The sequence below is a fragment of the Rhinolophus sinicus genome, linkage group LG03 (assembly GCF_036562045.2).
Source record: "Rhinolophus sinicus isolate RSC01 linkage group LG03, ASM3656204v1, whole genome shotgun sequence".
Classification (NCBI taxonomy): domain Eukaryota; kingdom Metazoa; phylum Chordata; class Mammalia; order Chiroptera; family Rhinolophidae; genus Rhinolophus; species Rhinolophus sinicus.
This window is the reverse complement of record NC_133753.1, coordinates 126,983,382-127,000,058: the sequence shown is the minus strand read 5'-3', so window position 1 is coordinate 127,000,058 and position 16,677 is coordinate 126,983,382. Positions and strand designations below refer to the sequence as shown.

At 35.4% G+C, this 16,677-nt stretch overlaps 1 protein-coding gene across 2 annotated transcripts in view; it reads right to left on the bottom strand.

The window, feature by feature from the left end:
- Window positions 1-16,677, bottom strand: part of FBXL17 (F-box and leucine rich repeat protein 17) — a 464,141-nt gene that overhangs the window by 291,609 nt on the left and 155,855 nt on the right. For both annotated transcript variants that reach the window (XM_019727982.2, XM_074328624.1), the window contains exon 6: window positions 10,668-10,798. In XM_019727982.2, the coding sequence (XP_019583541.2) occupies window positions 10,668-10,798 (131 nt within the window). The remainder of the gene's footprint in view (window positions 1-10,667; window positions 10,799-16,677) is intronic.

The window sequence follows — 16,677 nt, the reverse complement described above, 5'->3', positions numbered from 1 at the left end:
GCTGTTAATTAGCTAGGCCCAGAGATCTATTCACACTGATTTAAGGAGACATACAGAAAAATAAAGAACATAATTTTTGTATCTACAAAGAAAAAGTGGAATGCCAAAACAAAATTTGAAATTTATCTTTATCGTTAAATCTCGTTTTAAAAATATCTTTCTAAATTTCTTGTCACAGCCCAGAAAGTCACAAAATGATCATTTCTACTAGGACTTCCTTTAACATGTGTGTCTCTAAAAGATTCATTTCAAGAGTTGCAGTCCTTAATACAATACAATACAATACAATATAATACAATACAATCTATTTGCTTCAGAAAATTTCATGGGACAAGGTATGCCAGTAAACATATTCACAAAAAATTGCTCCTTCTGAAAGGAAAGAGGTGAAAGAAAGAGTTACTTCATGTTTGACAATACAGCAAACAGAGAAGCAGTTTGGGGGAATGGCTAATTCCCTGGCTGATGACGTTTCTACATTTTCCAACAAAGAAGTGATTCCTAAACTGGCCATTTTTTTCAGCTGAGGATCCGTTACAGAATTGCTTCATAGAGAAACAGTTGGAAACTCAAGCAGTTTTCAATTTTAGACAAATTGGCTGCCAACATTATAACCCTCAATAACGGAAAATTTCAATAACGTGAAGTGTGCCTAATCTAGTTTTAAAGACATTTAAAATCCTGCGTTATGAGAAGCCATGTGAGAAGCCAAATACACATTCATCTAGAGAAAATGCCACTAGCCCGTGCCACCTTGGATGGCTAGCTGTTTCTCCTCCTGTGAACAAGGCACTTTATTAGGCACAAATTATTAAAATTAGAGAATTTTCATTGATAATCAGAGATTAAAGATAATCCCATGCTGCAGCCCTGAAATGGGTAATCTACTCAACTTATTTTTAGAGGAAATCTTATAAATGTCTAAAATACTCTGATTTTGCTTTAATTATTTCAAAGTCCTACACTGGTGATAGATATACTATCTATGTTCACATGGAATAGTTATCACATTTGAAAAACGGTGACTATTCTAACGTCCTTTAATTCTATTGCTTACTAATCTTAATTGCCACGACTTCAAAAGACAGTTCCAAAGTGCATCTTGAATAAACAGAAAAGCAATTAGCCTCAATTAATTGCTTCGCTGATGTGATTTGCAGGAGGTATACTGGGTGGTTTTGAAACTCCTGCCAATGCATTCACTACTTGATGTTCTGATGATTTTTTTAGCCTATTTTTGCACCAGAGCAATTAACCAGATAATTGTTCTAATGTGAACCAGGCCTTAATAAGTATGTTTAGGTTCATAATGGCAATTAACCAAATATTAAACATACATTTAAAGAGCAGCACTTAAAAGTGCTACAGGAAGAGTAAAGAAAAAATTTGCAACATTTTTTTTTCTCATACAACCATACTTTTCTTACCAAGAAGCAGAAAAAAAAGCAAAAAAACTGTCTTCTCTGCTTCTTTTCAATTAATACAAGGTATCGTTCATTACATGAGAAAGGCAAGTGAAGTTCCTGGTTCTTCATTTAAAAGAATTCCAAAGACCCTATGAAAAGGGCAAAACCCACTGATTTAACATTAAAATCCTACTTATTGTTAAACAATAAACAAGGCTAAGGCTTTTGGATAAATGGCATGCAATATATAAAGCAAGCTCTGAATCCAGACAATGACATTAAATCCTCACTTTATTAAGTAGCAACTTTATTCAGAAATAAATAAATGTGGAAGAAAGAGGGCATTTGAACCAATTGTCTGGATTTCAGCCAGAGTTTGAGCCAAGTTTAAAAGCAGATTTATATATCCTACAAAAGCAGCATTTATAATTCTCGCAATACGCAGGTATTAAATTACTTCTCTGAGCTGGGCCCTGTGCAAGGTGCCGGGGGCTAAGGTTGGGGCAGAGGCCCAAAGATGAAGACACTGGTCCCCCTTACAAGGAGAGAGACTCATAAACAAAACATTACGCAGCCACACAGCGATATATGCCACCAGTAGCGTGATGAAGCATGGATGCAGCTAGACAGGGACAGGATGCGGCACTTCATTACAGCCACCATTATAATTTCATCTTTTCTTTAAATATAAAAGAATTCACATTCATTTTAAGGGATACTACTAGTGTGCAACTATAATTGTTAATGAAACAAGTCTGCTTTTTGAGACTTCAGTAAGTGAGGAGTTATTCTATATTACCTCAAATTAAATACTTTATCAGTTGAGAAATGATACACATAAAACCTTTCCATTTTCATGAAACAAAAGGGTTCAAACTGAAAGTACTCTGTCACTCTTCATGTCTTCTTCCTTAATTTCTGAAAGAACTGTCACACAGAAAATAAGTGAGGCACATACATGTCAGGTCTGCCGTTTTTAATTATTACCATTCAAGTTCCAGCAATTTCTCCTCTGGTTAAACACGTGTACACCTATCTTCTAAAATATTTCTTTATGCCACTGTTCATAAAATATTTTAGGCTGAAGCAAAATCTCTTACACTAAATTAACAACTAATCACAGGAGATATTTATCATCTCAAGCCTTTTACAACAGAATTGTCAGATTTAATAAACTTTCTCATATTTCCACTGTTTACTGGGCTTCATTCATCATACATTATAAAATTTTGACAACAGTGAGTTATTTTAATTACCATTTCTGGTTGGGGATTAAGAATAAGACAAGTCCTGGGGAAAGTGGGGAGGGAGGGATGGTCCTAAATTTGTCTAGCCAACACAATGATCATTTTCACCAATAAATGAAGATTTTATTCATTGTTGACAATGTAAAAACAGGTCTGAGGTTAGGAAGCCTTAAAATCCATGGGTATTTAACACTTCATTCAACATCATATAAAACGTGTCCTATTCTTTCTCATAACTTTAGCACGAATTCTGATTTCATAACACGTAAAACACGTTTCTTTTTTAGTCCTGCAAACTAAATACTTAATATATCTGTTAGGCATCTTTATATTGGCTGAAAACCACAAACGTGGTAGCAACATTTAGAGTAGCACACCCTGGAACACCAATAATATGATTCTATCGAAGCTCTGTTAATTATTATTAGCAGAAATGTTTTCTTATGCATTAAGTAAAGACAAAAGCCAAAATTTAAAATAACCATTATATTTTAGAACTATCATAAAAATTCACATTATTTGACAAGATAAAACAATGTGAACAAGGAGAATCAATAAGACAAACTCATCCACATCAAATCCAGCTTCCATCCATCTCCAGAATTGGTGTTAAAAATCAAAGCAGGCTGAGACATATGCATCTTATATAGATTTTCCTTTCAAGTTCTTTTACTAGGTTAAATACTCTAGTGTTATATATCAATTTATACTTCCCTAAAAATACTTAGTAACTAAAGGTATTAAAAGAAATCAGAACCCATATCCAACATCAACCAGTACATACCAAAAAATGGAAAAGTTCCTTTAATTTGAATACGCTAAGTATTTCATTTGAGGATAAATGCACAAATCATTTTATCTGAGAAACTTCACCTTCAAATTTCATCAGCCATGTGAAAACTCACATGCACAAGGAAAACAATACAGATCAGTTATGAAATTTTTTCTTACCAAAGGTACTGAAACTTTCAATAAAGTTAACTTCCTTATTTTTTTTTAATTCAGTGACAACTTATTCAAAGTATATGCCCCATATTGTCCTTTACTCTGAAATGGTTAACTATTTGCTACAACTGACAGGGAGCATTTTTAGATAACAAAATATTTATGAAATAAACGTGTATCATCACATGTTTAAATAAATATATTTTCAAATTTCATTTGTGAATTTGTTTTTTATACCAACTATGAGCCAGATATGGTACAAGACACAAAACTTCCTACTTTTTTTCAAGGAACTTAGTAGGAAATGAAGAGCATTTACAAAATGGGGTTATGGGGGAGGGGGAAATGATTTTTTATTACAGAATTAGCTGTTTTAAAATGTTACAACTCTGTGTATCCAATAAGCTACCCAAAAACTTGCCACCTCTCAGATGTCCCATAGGGAAAAGAGAAGGGAAAATTCTAATGATGTTCAGAATGATCAAACTTAGTCTGAAGACTGAGATAGGACAACCATATAATTTATCATCCAAACCAGGACACTTTGGGACACAATAGGGAACAGCAGCAGCAGCACAGATGCTAAGCCTGACAGAATTTTGAAACAACAGGAGTGGGCAGGGACCATGATGAGCCAATCAGGGCTTAGACCACTCAAGGTCTGAGGTAGAACAAAGTACTGGCGGTTAGAGCACTTCCTGGTTTTGTATGAAGACACAAAAATGGGTTCCAGTCGTGGTCCCACCACTTACGAGTGAGCTGGACTAACCTCTCTGGACCTTAATTCCTTCATTTAAAAATGGGGCTAATTTCTTCTCCCAGTTGTTGTAAAGATTAGAGGAAACATTGTATGTAAACACTTAGTACAGTGTGTGATACAGACTGTGATAAATGGCAGCTACTATTAGCTTTTATTATCCTTGGTCCAAAAACAAGAGAGAGACAATATTACACACTCTGAGCTCACTAGCACTAGAAAAACCAATCAGGGTTGCACAGAAGGGGTCCAATGGATATAAGGACACAGAAGACATATTTGTACATGGTCTGGGAGCTTGAAGAGTAGTCACTCCAATGACGTAATCTTCTTCTAGGGATGGTCTTACAAATAATTGTGAATATAAAAGAGAGTGTCACAAAAGGTGCCAACCTGAAACAAGTGTCACTAGCTCAGAAGGTCTCAGTGCTGTCCCTACACCCCTCCCAGAGCTCAGTAAAATATATTTCTTAGTCTTTTTGCAAAAAATAAATATCACAGACCATACATACTATGCAGCAGGCTATAGCAAGAAGCTAAACTTAGGGTTTGGTAACGCTGCCCCTAACTAGCCCAGCTCCATTACTGGGCACCAAGAGTATGCAGACGACCGCTCTGCCTTCTACACAGGCTCCACAGTGGAGCTATAAATACCATTGCAGGGCTGCTTCACTAGTCAGCATTATTTTTGCTGGCTTTTTATTTCCAAGTTTTCAGCCTTTTATAGGAGAAAACTGTTCAAACTTCACACTCAATCCTCCAAGGTGAAAAGTATTTCTCTTCTCCAGACCACTTAACTTTAATAGAAAACAAAATATTCTCAAACTCAAATTCAACTATGCTCGTTGGATTTAATGGATAGGTTTGTCTCCCTTGGGCAATCTTTAAACCTCAGTCTCTGGGAGAATTAAGTAATATTAGGGGATTGAAATGAAATAAAATTCTAAGTCCTCTGTGACATGACATTCACAAGAAGATGGTAGATTATCCACCCAGTCCTCAAATACTTATAAATACAATATATAGCATATGTTCAAAAACAATTCTTGGAAATAAAACACAATGGGCACTCAGCAAATATTTTATACCGCCAACACCTGCTCAAATCCTCTCTGAACTTTATTTCTAAATGTCACCGTTTTTTTTATTGAATCAACGGAAATTTGAAAGAAGAAACAGAATAAACATCCAGGGAAGATCAAGGGAGTTAGAAAAATCTTTATAGAATGCCTCATTGAGTTTTACATGAGCCAGGGTGCTGTCAGTCTCCCTGAAAGGTGTAGTAAAGTAATTTGTCATTCTACAAATTCAACCCGAGTAGATCTAAAAGACTAAAAAGGACTATACACAGAAAAACCAAACAGAAAGAATAGTATTAAGATTTTTCCTAATATTATAAGCAAAGGAACCATGAATCAAATTCTAAGCACTGCAAATAAATTCATTTAAATCACAGGCTTGAAGTCACAGGGAGTTTAGTAAACTATTTCAAATTTCTTTATAATTCAAGCAACTTTTTTATAACTCTTGCTTGAACACTAAGTGGAAGTGAGTTCTCCATTTTGGAAGGCAGTTGATGAAAATTAAGGTTTTTATCTTATTTTAAGCTGAATTAGGTTTCCCTCTGGTAACTTCTACCTGTTGTACAAAGTTCTGATGCTTGAAATAATGAAGAAATAATTTAGGTAGACTAATTCTCTTTTATCTGTTAATATATTTTATCGGACTCAATTAAAAAAAACTATTTGATTTAAAATAAGAAATATCTAAAAATCTCTACATTCTGGATTTTAATAAAGAACAACTCAATTTGTAAACTAGACAGAAACAGGCAGATAATACAAAAGAATAGATCCTGCTTGGTAGGAATAATGGAAAAATGGAGAATTGGCAAAAAGAACAGCCCATTCCTCATCCTGGAAAGATTGCTGCCATGAGAAAATATGGGGCCAATATGGCTAGATCTGCAACTTTTCTAAGAGAAGGTCCAAACTCAGAATTTTTATGTAAACTATCCTAATTTTTAAAGTGTTGGCAACTATGTACACCTGAAATCTATGTAACTTTACTAACAGTTCTTACCCCAAGAAACTTTAATTTAAAAAAAAGTGTTGGCAGCTAATTCAATTTTAAAATATTGTATAGGACAAACAAAACAGCCTTGTAGACAGGCTCAGCTGTGGCCCACCCGTCTGCAACCTGAAATGGTCTTATTTAAAAGTTTTATTTAAAGAGAAAATATCTATAGTTACTATTCTAAACACTAGTACATATAAAGTGAAATAGCAACACATCATACATGTTACTTTATACTGGAAAGAAACTGGTCACTGCAGTCTTAAGAATTAAAATTCTCCCAGTGTTAGAGTGTCCGCTGATGCAACAGCCCAGTTTACATAAATACAAGATTTGCACAGCAAATTGACTCCTTAAACAATGTTCAACATATTTAACATTTTTTTAAACTACAAATTCAAGGAATAAATCTCTAGCAAGGCAAGTTCAACTGGTTGGCAACATAATTTACTTTTAACAACCAGCCTGGCTCTTGTTATGTTTTGTGACTTTAGCTGATGGATGGTAGAGAATCTTTCATTTCTCTTGTACTATTATCCTCTACTGTTACCCTAATTCATGAGCAAACATGGTAACTGGCAATAAAAGAGTCTTATCTTTGATAATCGGTGTATAGACCATGTGATTGAACTTTATTTTCAGGATGAATATTAAAAATTGAAAATGGGAAGATTAATTTCCTCTTTCATAGCCAGTTTAAATATTACAAATGTCTTTTGTAAAGATCTTTTAAAATCAATTAGATTTTACTTAATTTTTCTTGGCCAAAAAGAACAAAAGAGCCATTATAAGCATTTCACTATAGAGATGCTCAGAACCATTCAATTTTTTTTTATATATCAGTTCTTTACATCCAAAACATGCAGGGATTCGTTGCCCCAAAGTCTGAGACACAATACCTAGTATTTAGTAGGGGCTTTTGGACTGTGCCAGACATACAAAAACGATGAAGACCAAGTTGGATGTGAAATAACAAAATATTTATATAAAATACAAATAAACATTTCAATAAACTTGGAGTCAAGAAAGAGTGGAGGAGACACAACAACCAGACGTTTAATTTAAATCATTGATAGAAATAGTCAGTGTCTTCTTTTCAGAAACCACTTGGATTTTATTTGTATTCAAAAGCAATGGTAAATGTCAAATGACTACTAGACCATCCTTCTGAATACAAGAAAATATCATGCTGTTTAACTCTCTATACACAGAAAGTGCTTTTAGACAAAACAAAGATAAGAAACAGCATGTCTTAGTCACACGGATCAATTCAAGAACCACAAAAGGCTGAAAGATACCATGAGCATAACAGTAAAGACCTTCAATTACTACATATATAAAAATGGCGAACTTCAAAAAACATTTATAGCTAAGAACTTTAAAAATCCACAATAAATCTTATATCGAAGTTCTGAGAAGAGTATCAAAGTATATCTTCATGTGAGGAATCCCTTATTAAAGCTAGCAGCATTACACATAGGTCCTTTTTATATATACTATGTATAAAATATTATCTAAAGGTATTATTATACTTTTAATTATGAAAGAAAATAATGAGATTAGGTTAAAAGAGAAAACTAAACAGTTTACATATCAATGTCAATTGTGTATGAATCGCAGCTATGACATGAAAAACTGGCTCATTAGCAATTTGCTTTTTCTTGTTTGTCCTCACCCAGTTTCTAATGCAGCAATGATTGAAAAATAATCCATCAGAAAAGCCAAAGAAAAGTCAAATAAATGGTCTAAATTTAATAGGAATAGCATGACCTTCCACTGAACAAGAGATATTTAAAGAATAGAATGAGAACACGTGTAAAGTGCCTATCAATTACCTGGGAAATAAAGGTTCCTCCCCTTTATCCTCACATGGCTCACTATTATCTCACTAATTAAGTCTGATGTCACCCAGAGAGCAACCTTTGAGAGCAGCAGGGACTCGTTGCCCCACAGTCTGAGACACAATACCTAGTATTTAGTAGGGGTTAATAAATGCTTCCTGATTTACCAGAGGATAATAATAATGAACAAATGTAAAACAGATGCTAATTGATAGGCTAAATGCATTAGTGTATTCCAGTGCCCTCTATATGAAAGGTCACTAACCCATCTGGGCTAAGTGCTAAAATTATAATTAAGTCTGATGGGAAGTCCTAGATTTACACCAATATAATTACAAATATTACTTAGCTTAGTGATAGAGTATGGCAAGAACAATGAGATGAGTAATTTAGATGATACTGCAAAGTGGATTTTAATGTTTGAAACTTCTATTACAGTACACAGGATAAGTGCAAGTAGTGTAATTAAAACCGAAGAATCTGATCTTTAAAACTGTACTGCTCGACCTCATTAAAATGCATGCTTTCTCAATTAATCCAAACTTTTCCATTAAAAACATAAAAATACACTTTCATTCCTTGCAAATAAATCTCTACAGTACATATATTTAGGATCAAATACCAAATAGCCATTACAGTTAAGTAGGAAAAAACTGATTGAAATAGCAAGAGGCAGGAGCAGATAGAGCCTAACTGAGGGAAGAAAGGCAAAGTGAGGGCTGTCTACTTTTACATTTCTAAACACCCAGTTACAGCGAAAACAGCATTTGAAGAGCTAGAAGACTGGAAATCACTGAATATCTTTGTTTAAATGATACAAACTTGAGCAAAATGTTTACTTAGGAGATAACCTTTATAATCATATATGAACTGCATCGTATTTACCTTTGTAGTCTCCAAGTACTGACTCTTCTACACCACAGGTACACAGAAAATTGTTGTGCAATGAAAAGCAATCATTTTCATAATCATTTTGTTGCAGAAACAGTTTTCTCCTTTTAATTTGGTGCATTACTAAGAAGTTTATCTTAATATGAAGCTAATGTTAAATACCTAAAACCACAGGATAATGTTTTTATGTACTTTATTTTATTAGTTGTTACGGAAAACACTTAAAAGATTGTCTTAAGTTGTCATATAATTGACTAAGCAGAAGAATGTTGATTATAGAGAAGAATTTTATTTTTAAAATTTTTATTGTTTCTCTTTAGATTTCGATATACTTCATATAGTGGCTATTACTTAAAAACAATTAACACCTTTTATAAATGATGCCCATATGCCCATTCTAGATTAGTAAATTTTTCAAGAAAAATTTTATTAAGAAAGAGCCAAGTCAACGGCTATTACATAATTTAAAGAGTAATGCAGAGTAATTTGAGAAAATGTCAGTAGAATTTATCATAATTGGGGAAAATGAAGCCTATGTGATCTTATTTTTAAAGTATAAAAGGGAATTAAAAGTGGAGGGGGAAAGTGTCTTCAATTTAAAGCATTATCAGACACAAACTTAATACATTATTGCTGCTATTTGTGAAAAAAGGTATTTACATCTAAATAGGTTTTATTTAGTTTTAGCTGAAACAGTGTTTTCTATTTTGAAAGCAAAATATTTTTGGTGACCTATCTTGAAAAAAAACTTATTCTTGAAAAGTAATTGGACAAAAATCTTGTCTCATGACTATATTCGAGAACCTCCCTAAACTAATCAGTAGTATTACAGCAGTGCTACTCCAGTTATTTTCCTTATAAAAAAAAAGTCTACTTTTAAGGGTTCTTGCATCTTTTTTTTTCCCTTATGCAATATTTCAAAGAAATATGAGTTTATCCTTGTTTATAAGAAAAAACTACCCAATTTACACATCTTACACTATATACTAAATTGTTCATTACATGACTTCCATTTTCAAAACAAATTATATTTATACAGAGAACAAAATGTCATCCTTGAGAAAGGATCTGAATGCATAATGTTTGAAATAGTTTCTCAGAATCATTTTCTTTGATAAGTGAACAGTAAAATCAACAACAAAAGTTGCAAAAACATTAAAGTGACAAATAAGCAATATATCCTGAATGGGTGACAAAGAAAAAATTCAACAGACTATTATTATAACTGTGTAGGCAAACATTTGAATCTTAAAAAAAACCACATTTGAATCTTAAAAAACACAAACAAACAAAAAAAAAACCTTGTTGCAAATAAAAGCAATGGCTAGATTAAAAATACACATCTAAAAGGTTTTCAAAACTTAAACATTATCTATTTGAAAAGGCATGACTACATTAAATTTTCCTTAAAGTTGACATGCCTTGTTATAACGATAATTAATATTTGGTACATAGAACACACTTTTCTTCTGGAAACATATTTTTAAGACATTACAATTGTTACCTGTCATTTATGATCCAGTTCAGACAGAGATTGAGAGAGCTAAGATTTTTACACCTCTTGACAATTTCCATCACGGTTTCATTATCCAGTTCAGTGATATGACGTAGGTCCAAGCTGGAAAGGTTTCTTAGCTAATGAGAAATGAAAGATGAGAAGAAAGGTAAATGTTAACATTCACTCTCAAAAACTGCAAGTATAGTTTATTACAGAGTATCACTATACCATATTTAAAATAGATAATAGTCTAGAATCATTTGATTAAACCAAGTGTTTATATAATATTTTACACACTAAACTAGACATGAGGGAAGAAATCTATGGTGAATATATGAATGGCAACAAACATTAAAATAAACCAATTTTATTGACAAATAATAAAAATAAAAAGTAATATATGGGGAAGCTGTTAAATATATTAAGTACCCACAATCTGATAGGATTATTTTCTTTAACATTGTTCAATTTCAGATATTTACCTTCATGATTATAATGCCACTTTTATATAGGTTTTCTCAGTTTTAAAAGATAAAATGTGAGTAAATGATTAATTCAGAGATATCTTAGTGGTAGTTTGTCAAGGTACTCCAAATTTCACTATCCCGGGTTGTGCGTGATAGAAGTAAAGGTTTTCTCCAAGTACTACTTTCCCCATTTCTTCATTTTCTCTACTCTTTTTCCTGCTTCCCGATATTTAGTATCCAAACAAAATTAATAATATCATTTACACAAAGATAGTAGGATTGTAATTATCCTTATCATATAAACTATATTTTCAATGAGCTGTTTTTACTTAATAGCATGCAAAGAATCAATCTGGAAGCATGAGGTAGACCAGATAACACCCCTCCCAAAGATGTCTATAATATACTACTTTATACATTGCCAAGAGAGACTTTGCAGATGTGATTAATGCCAGGGATTTCAAGATGGACAGATTAGCCTGGATTATCAGGGTAGGCCAAGTCTAATCACATGAGCCCTTATAAGCAGAGAACCTTTTCCAGCTCAAGTCAAAGAGACATAATGAAAGAACATGCAGAAGATGTATGAATCATTAAAGGGGTTCAACCTGCCTTTACTGCCTTTGAGTATGGAGGAAGAGGGCCAGGAACTCAGGCATGTAGGCAGCATCAAGAAGCTGAGAACAGCCCGGAGCTGGCAGCCAGTAAGAAATGGGGACTTCAGACCTACAACTTAAGAAACTGAATTCTGTCACAAATCTGAAGGAACAAGAAAAAGATTTCCCCCTTGAGCTTCCAGAAAGGAACACAAACCAGCCAACACCTTGATTTTAGCCTGGTAGAGACCTGTGTCAGATACCTAAGTTACAAACTATGAGATAACAAATGTGTGTTTTAAGGGGCGAAGAGTGTGGTAATTTGTCATAGCAGCAACAGAAAACTAGTACATGGCATTCCCAGCAGCATGAGGGAGCTCTCTCTCAGGACTGGCCAGTCTTCACTAGGCCACCCTCAAGTCCTTCAGCAGAGGTAGCAGGATATGGCAGGAAGCTGACCTGCAGTTGCAACCAAGCTGCCAAAGGTCTCAGAGCAGTGAGACAGCCAAGTCTCTCACCCGAGAGTCAGTTGAGCTTCAACCCCAAGAAAAGACCAGACACTGGAATCTCTACTGCTCTGGGGCCAGAGGGAAAGAAACACTGTAAAGTAACACCGTCCCAAAGAACTTTCTGCAGTTGTGTAGATGTTCGACATCTCTGCTGTCCTATATAGTGACCATGAGTCACGTGTGACTACTGAGCACTTGAAATGTAACCCAGTCTGAGGCAGGACCTGAATTTTTCATCTTACTTCATTTTGTTTACAATTTAACTTTTATATTTGCATGTGGCTAGTAGCTACAGTGTTGGACAGAGCCGTTCTAGATAACTGAGTTTCCAAGGCAGCACTCAAACCCCTTCCTCCACTTCAGCTCACAAAGGGAGAAGGGACACCAGGTTCACGCAGTCACTACTCTGATGCATGCTACAGAACTACCCTGTTTCCCCGAAAATAAGACCTAGCCAAACAATCACCTCTAATGCGTCTTTTGGAGCAAAAATTTATATAAGACCTGGTATGATATGATATGATATGATATGATATGATATGATATGATATGATATGATATGATATGATATGATATGATATGATATGATGAGATGATATGATATGATAGCCAGTCTTATATTATAGTAAAACAAGACTGGGTCATATATTAATTTTGGCTCCAAAAGACACATTAGAGCTGATTGTCCGGCTAGGTCTTATTTTCGGGGAAACACAGTATGGAGAAAAATGAAGATAGGTAAGAGATGAAATATTTTCAGGTCCACAACAGTAGATAAATTCTTTCTAATTGAGACAGCAAGATTCCGTACATTAAGGGCTAAATCCTGAGCATTCATAAAGAGATTTAGGGAAACTTCTCTGCAATCAGCCTACCAGGTCTAGTCGCTGGTCCACTGTGGACTCAGAACAACACTCCAGAATAGAGGCAGGACCAGTAAAGAAGAAATGGATTCTGACGAATTTCCTACTCAAGCTACCATGGTCTAAGGGCTTTGCCAACATCAGAACATGACTGGTACTGGACAACAAAAGCACAGTGTAAAGAAATGGACTCCCCTTTGTTAAAATAAAACAGACCACTCGGGCTATCTCAGTAGCTCCAAAGAGGTGACCAGGGAGAGCCTCGGCCACCTCCCCGTTTCCCCTTTCTCCAGGGTTTCCTCATTCTTCTCTCTAATAATCGTCAACACCAAGCCCAGGGCCCGGAGGTGAGCCACTCAGGCTCTAAAGTTTGATCCCAACATGGCCCCTGATCTCTATCCTTTACCTCCCATGAAAAAAGTAGGCTGCCATTAAACAAAATAACAGCAAAAATTTTTTGAAGTATCTAAAGAAACAACAACAAAAAATAACTACATAAAATACAAAACAAATAGCAAAGTAAGTTTCTATAGTCTTTCTGGCATCACTAAAATTCACCTAAACAATCAAAGGCCTGACACGCATGCCCCTTGCTACGGTTCCTTCCCTCCCGACTCCTAACATATCTCCACGTAGGGGCACAGAAGTTGAAGTCATCCGAGTAATGGCTGAGCTTGCAACAAAGTGGAAGGCTGGAAGTCAGGCGCCAGTGTCTTTTATGAAGGAGCAGGGGACACGAGGAGGATAGAAGACGATGGCAACAGAATGGGAGAGAGTGGGAACACCAAATGGCACAAGTCTCAAAGACTCCATGTTTTGTTTATTTGTTGTTATCATAATTTTTAATGAGAGATAGAAGAGTAATGGTCTGGGAGAGCCACTGAGAATGAAGAGGGTCTTGTCCCCACTTCCCAACCCTGAAAACCACAGTGAGAACATAAACAGGTGTGGGAGGCAGAATTCTAATGACCTCAATAACCTATGCCCTCGTATAATCCTTGCCTGATGAGTGTGGGCAGGACCTGTGAATATGATGGGATAAGACAACAGTGAAGGGCTTTCGCACTTGTAGTTAACATCCGACCAGTTCACACTGAATTAACAGAGGAAGTATCCTGGATGGGCCTGACCTAATCAGTTGAGCCCTTACAAAGGGCCATCTTGCTTACCTTTTAGGCTCAGAGAGACCATATGACAAGGATCTGCCAGAGGCCTCTGAGAGCAGCCCCTGGCTTATGGCCAGCATGAAAATGGGGACTTCAGTACTACAACGATAAAAAACTGAATTCTTCCAAAAACGACATGAACTTGTGACGGGATCTAAGCTCTGGAAAGAAATGCAACCCCAATTAAAACTTGATTATGGCCCTGGGCAAAAACCAAGTTGTAACGTCTGGACTGACCCATGGAAACAGTAAGATGATAAACGCACATTGTTGTAAGCTGCTACGTTTGTGGTAATTTGCAATGCAGCAATGGAAAATTAATACAGAAGGGCTGTAGGGAACTCTGTATCCTTGAAGATAAGCCAGGTTTCTCTTAACACAAGGGGAATACCCTTAGTCACTTTAAACCCTGCCGCTCACTAACCCCTCTAGATGCATAGCAGAGAGGAGATTCTTGTTCATTCAGCCTTCTCCTCTCGGTATATCTTCAGCTGCCAAGAAAAATACTTCCTGGGAAGACAGGCCACGCCGATATGGCCACTCTTGTTAGTGCCACATTACCAGTGAGGGAGGCAGGGAGGTTCTTCCTACATTTCTCAAACCAATCATCATTTGTGGAAATTACGAGTGACGTAATTTGCATATGGAAACACTTCATGAAAATGTTTGCACAGACCCTTGCTTTTACTCAATTCATATTTTGTGAACAGTCACATATTTCCTAGACATACCTTAATTCTACAAGGTAACTGTCTTTCTGCACTCACTAAACTTTTATTTTTCACAAGATTTTGCATTCGGGCTAAACTGGTTTCATTGGTCAAGTTTTCTTACTCTTGATTAAGCAAAGACGAACTGGTACATGTCACTGATCAGAGTCACTGTTAAATTTGATATTCCTCTTATTAATGTTCGCCTCAGTAATGAACCCTATATATTCTATATTTTCTATATAAAAAAAATCACCATTTCCTTAAACCACATTATTTTTGCAGTTAGCTTTCTTTACAGGACATTTTTAATCCCAACACCCCAAAAGATTTTGCTGTTGGAGATGTAAACGTCTCCATTCTGGTAACATGTAAAGAACCAAATAGCCTCTGTGAGTTGCAAGTGCTAGCAGCTTGCTGCGCTCTTGTCTTGATAGCAGCCTCTTGCAGGTACCACAGCAAAATCAGAAATACGTGAAAAGGACCTACAGGGCTGCTTGAAAATACTTTGAAGCATGACTATTAAACCTATGAATGTTAAGGATGAATTGTGCTATGTATAACCATATACGTATGTGAACTGTTAAATATAGCCACGTACAATACACATAAAGCTTCATATTCTCCTAATTATCCTTTATTATAGTCACTAGGAAGATACAAAACCATAAACATTTTATCCAACCATATAAATACCTCCTATACATGCATATTTTGGGATTCATCACAGCTTCTGACACGAAATTTCTATGTGAATTCTTACATATCTCTTAACTTCCTTCACTGTGAAATATCTCTTTATCACAAACAGTGTGAGTGTACTTAACCAATGAACTACACACTTTAAAATGATTAAAAAGACAAACTGTATGTTATGTACATTTTACCGCAAAAAAAAAAAATTACTTCATCAACAAAGACGTAGTAGGAAGATAAAGTTCCACAGAGAAAAATAAAGTTGTTTGTGCTAGTTCAGTCCCCTCACATTTGAGAAGATAACTGAGGGCCAAAGAGGTTTGAATAACTTATTAAAGTGCAGATAATGAGGAGAGAGATGTTAGCAAATCTAAACTGTTTTATAGACTTGGGAAAGTTTAAAGATATCTTCTAGAACTAATGGAATAGCAAGAAGTAATCATTCTAGTGATTACCTACATGTGATACAACTCTAATTCTGCCTGACTGGCTCTTGAGCTTTTAGAAATCCTGCATCCAAGCCCATTTCTCAGTGCAAGGTGGTTCAGATGATGACACTGGGCCACTTGTGGCTGATAACGCCCTGTATTTATTGTTCATAAATGCTACATTTCTTACTCTTCCAATGGAGCACAAACTCATACATGAGGAGACAGATTTACTTCAGCTTTCACATGCCAGCATTCTATTGAGACCTTGAAGAATATTTTACTCTTGGATTGAATTACGGCTCATTTTTTCATGAACTGACAGTCACTGACTCTGCTCACGTGGCCTTCCCTATGACCATTTTAAACCAGTTCAACTTGAAATATGACAGTATCCAAAGGCAGTTCCAGGAGGCTAATTCTCAGTAAAACAGCATCATTACAAGACACATACTGAGCACCTCTACGGGATGCGGCATTTTTATTCACAACTCCACAAACAGCTCTGTCAAATTCATCACATTCCTCCCCTTCCTAAGGGAATTTCATAATAGTGCCCTCCAGTATTTCATAAAAAAGCT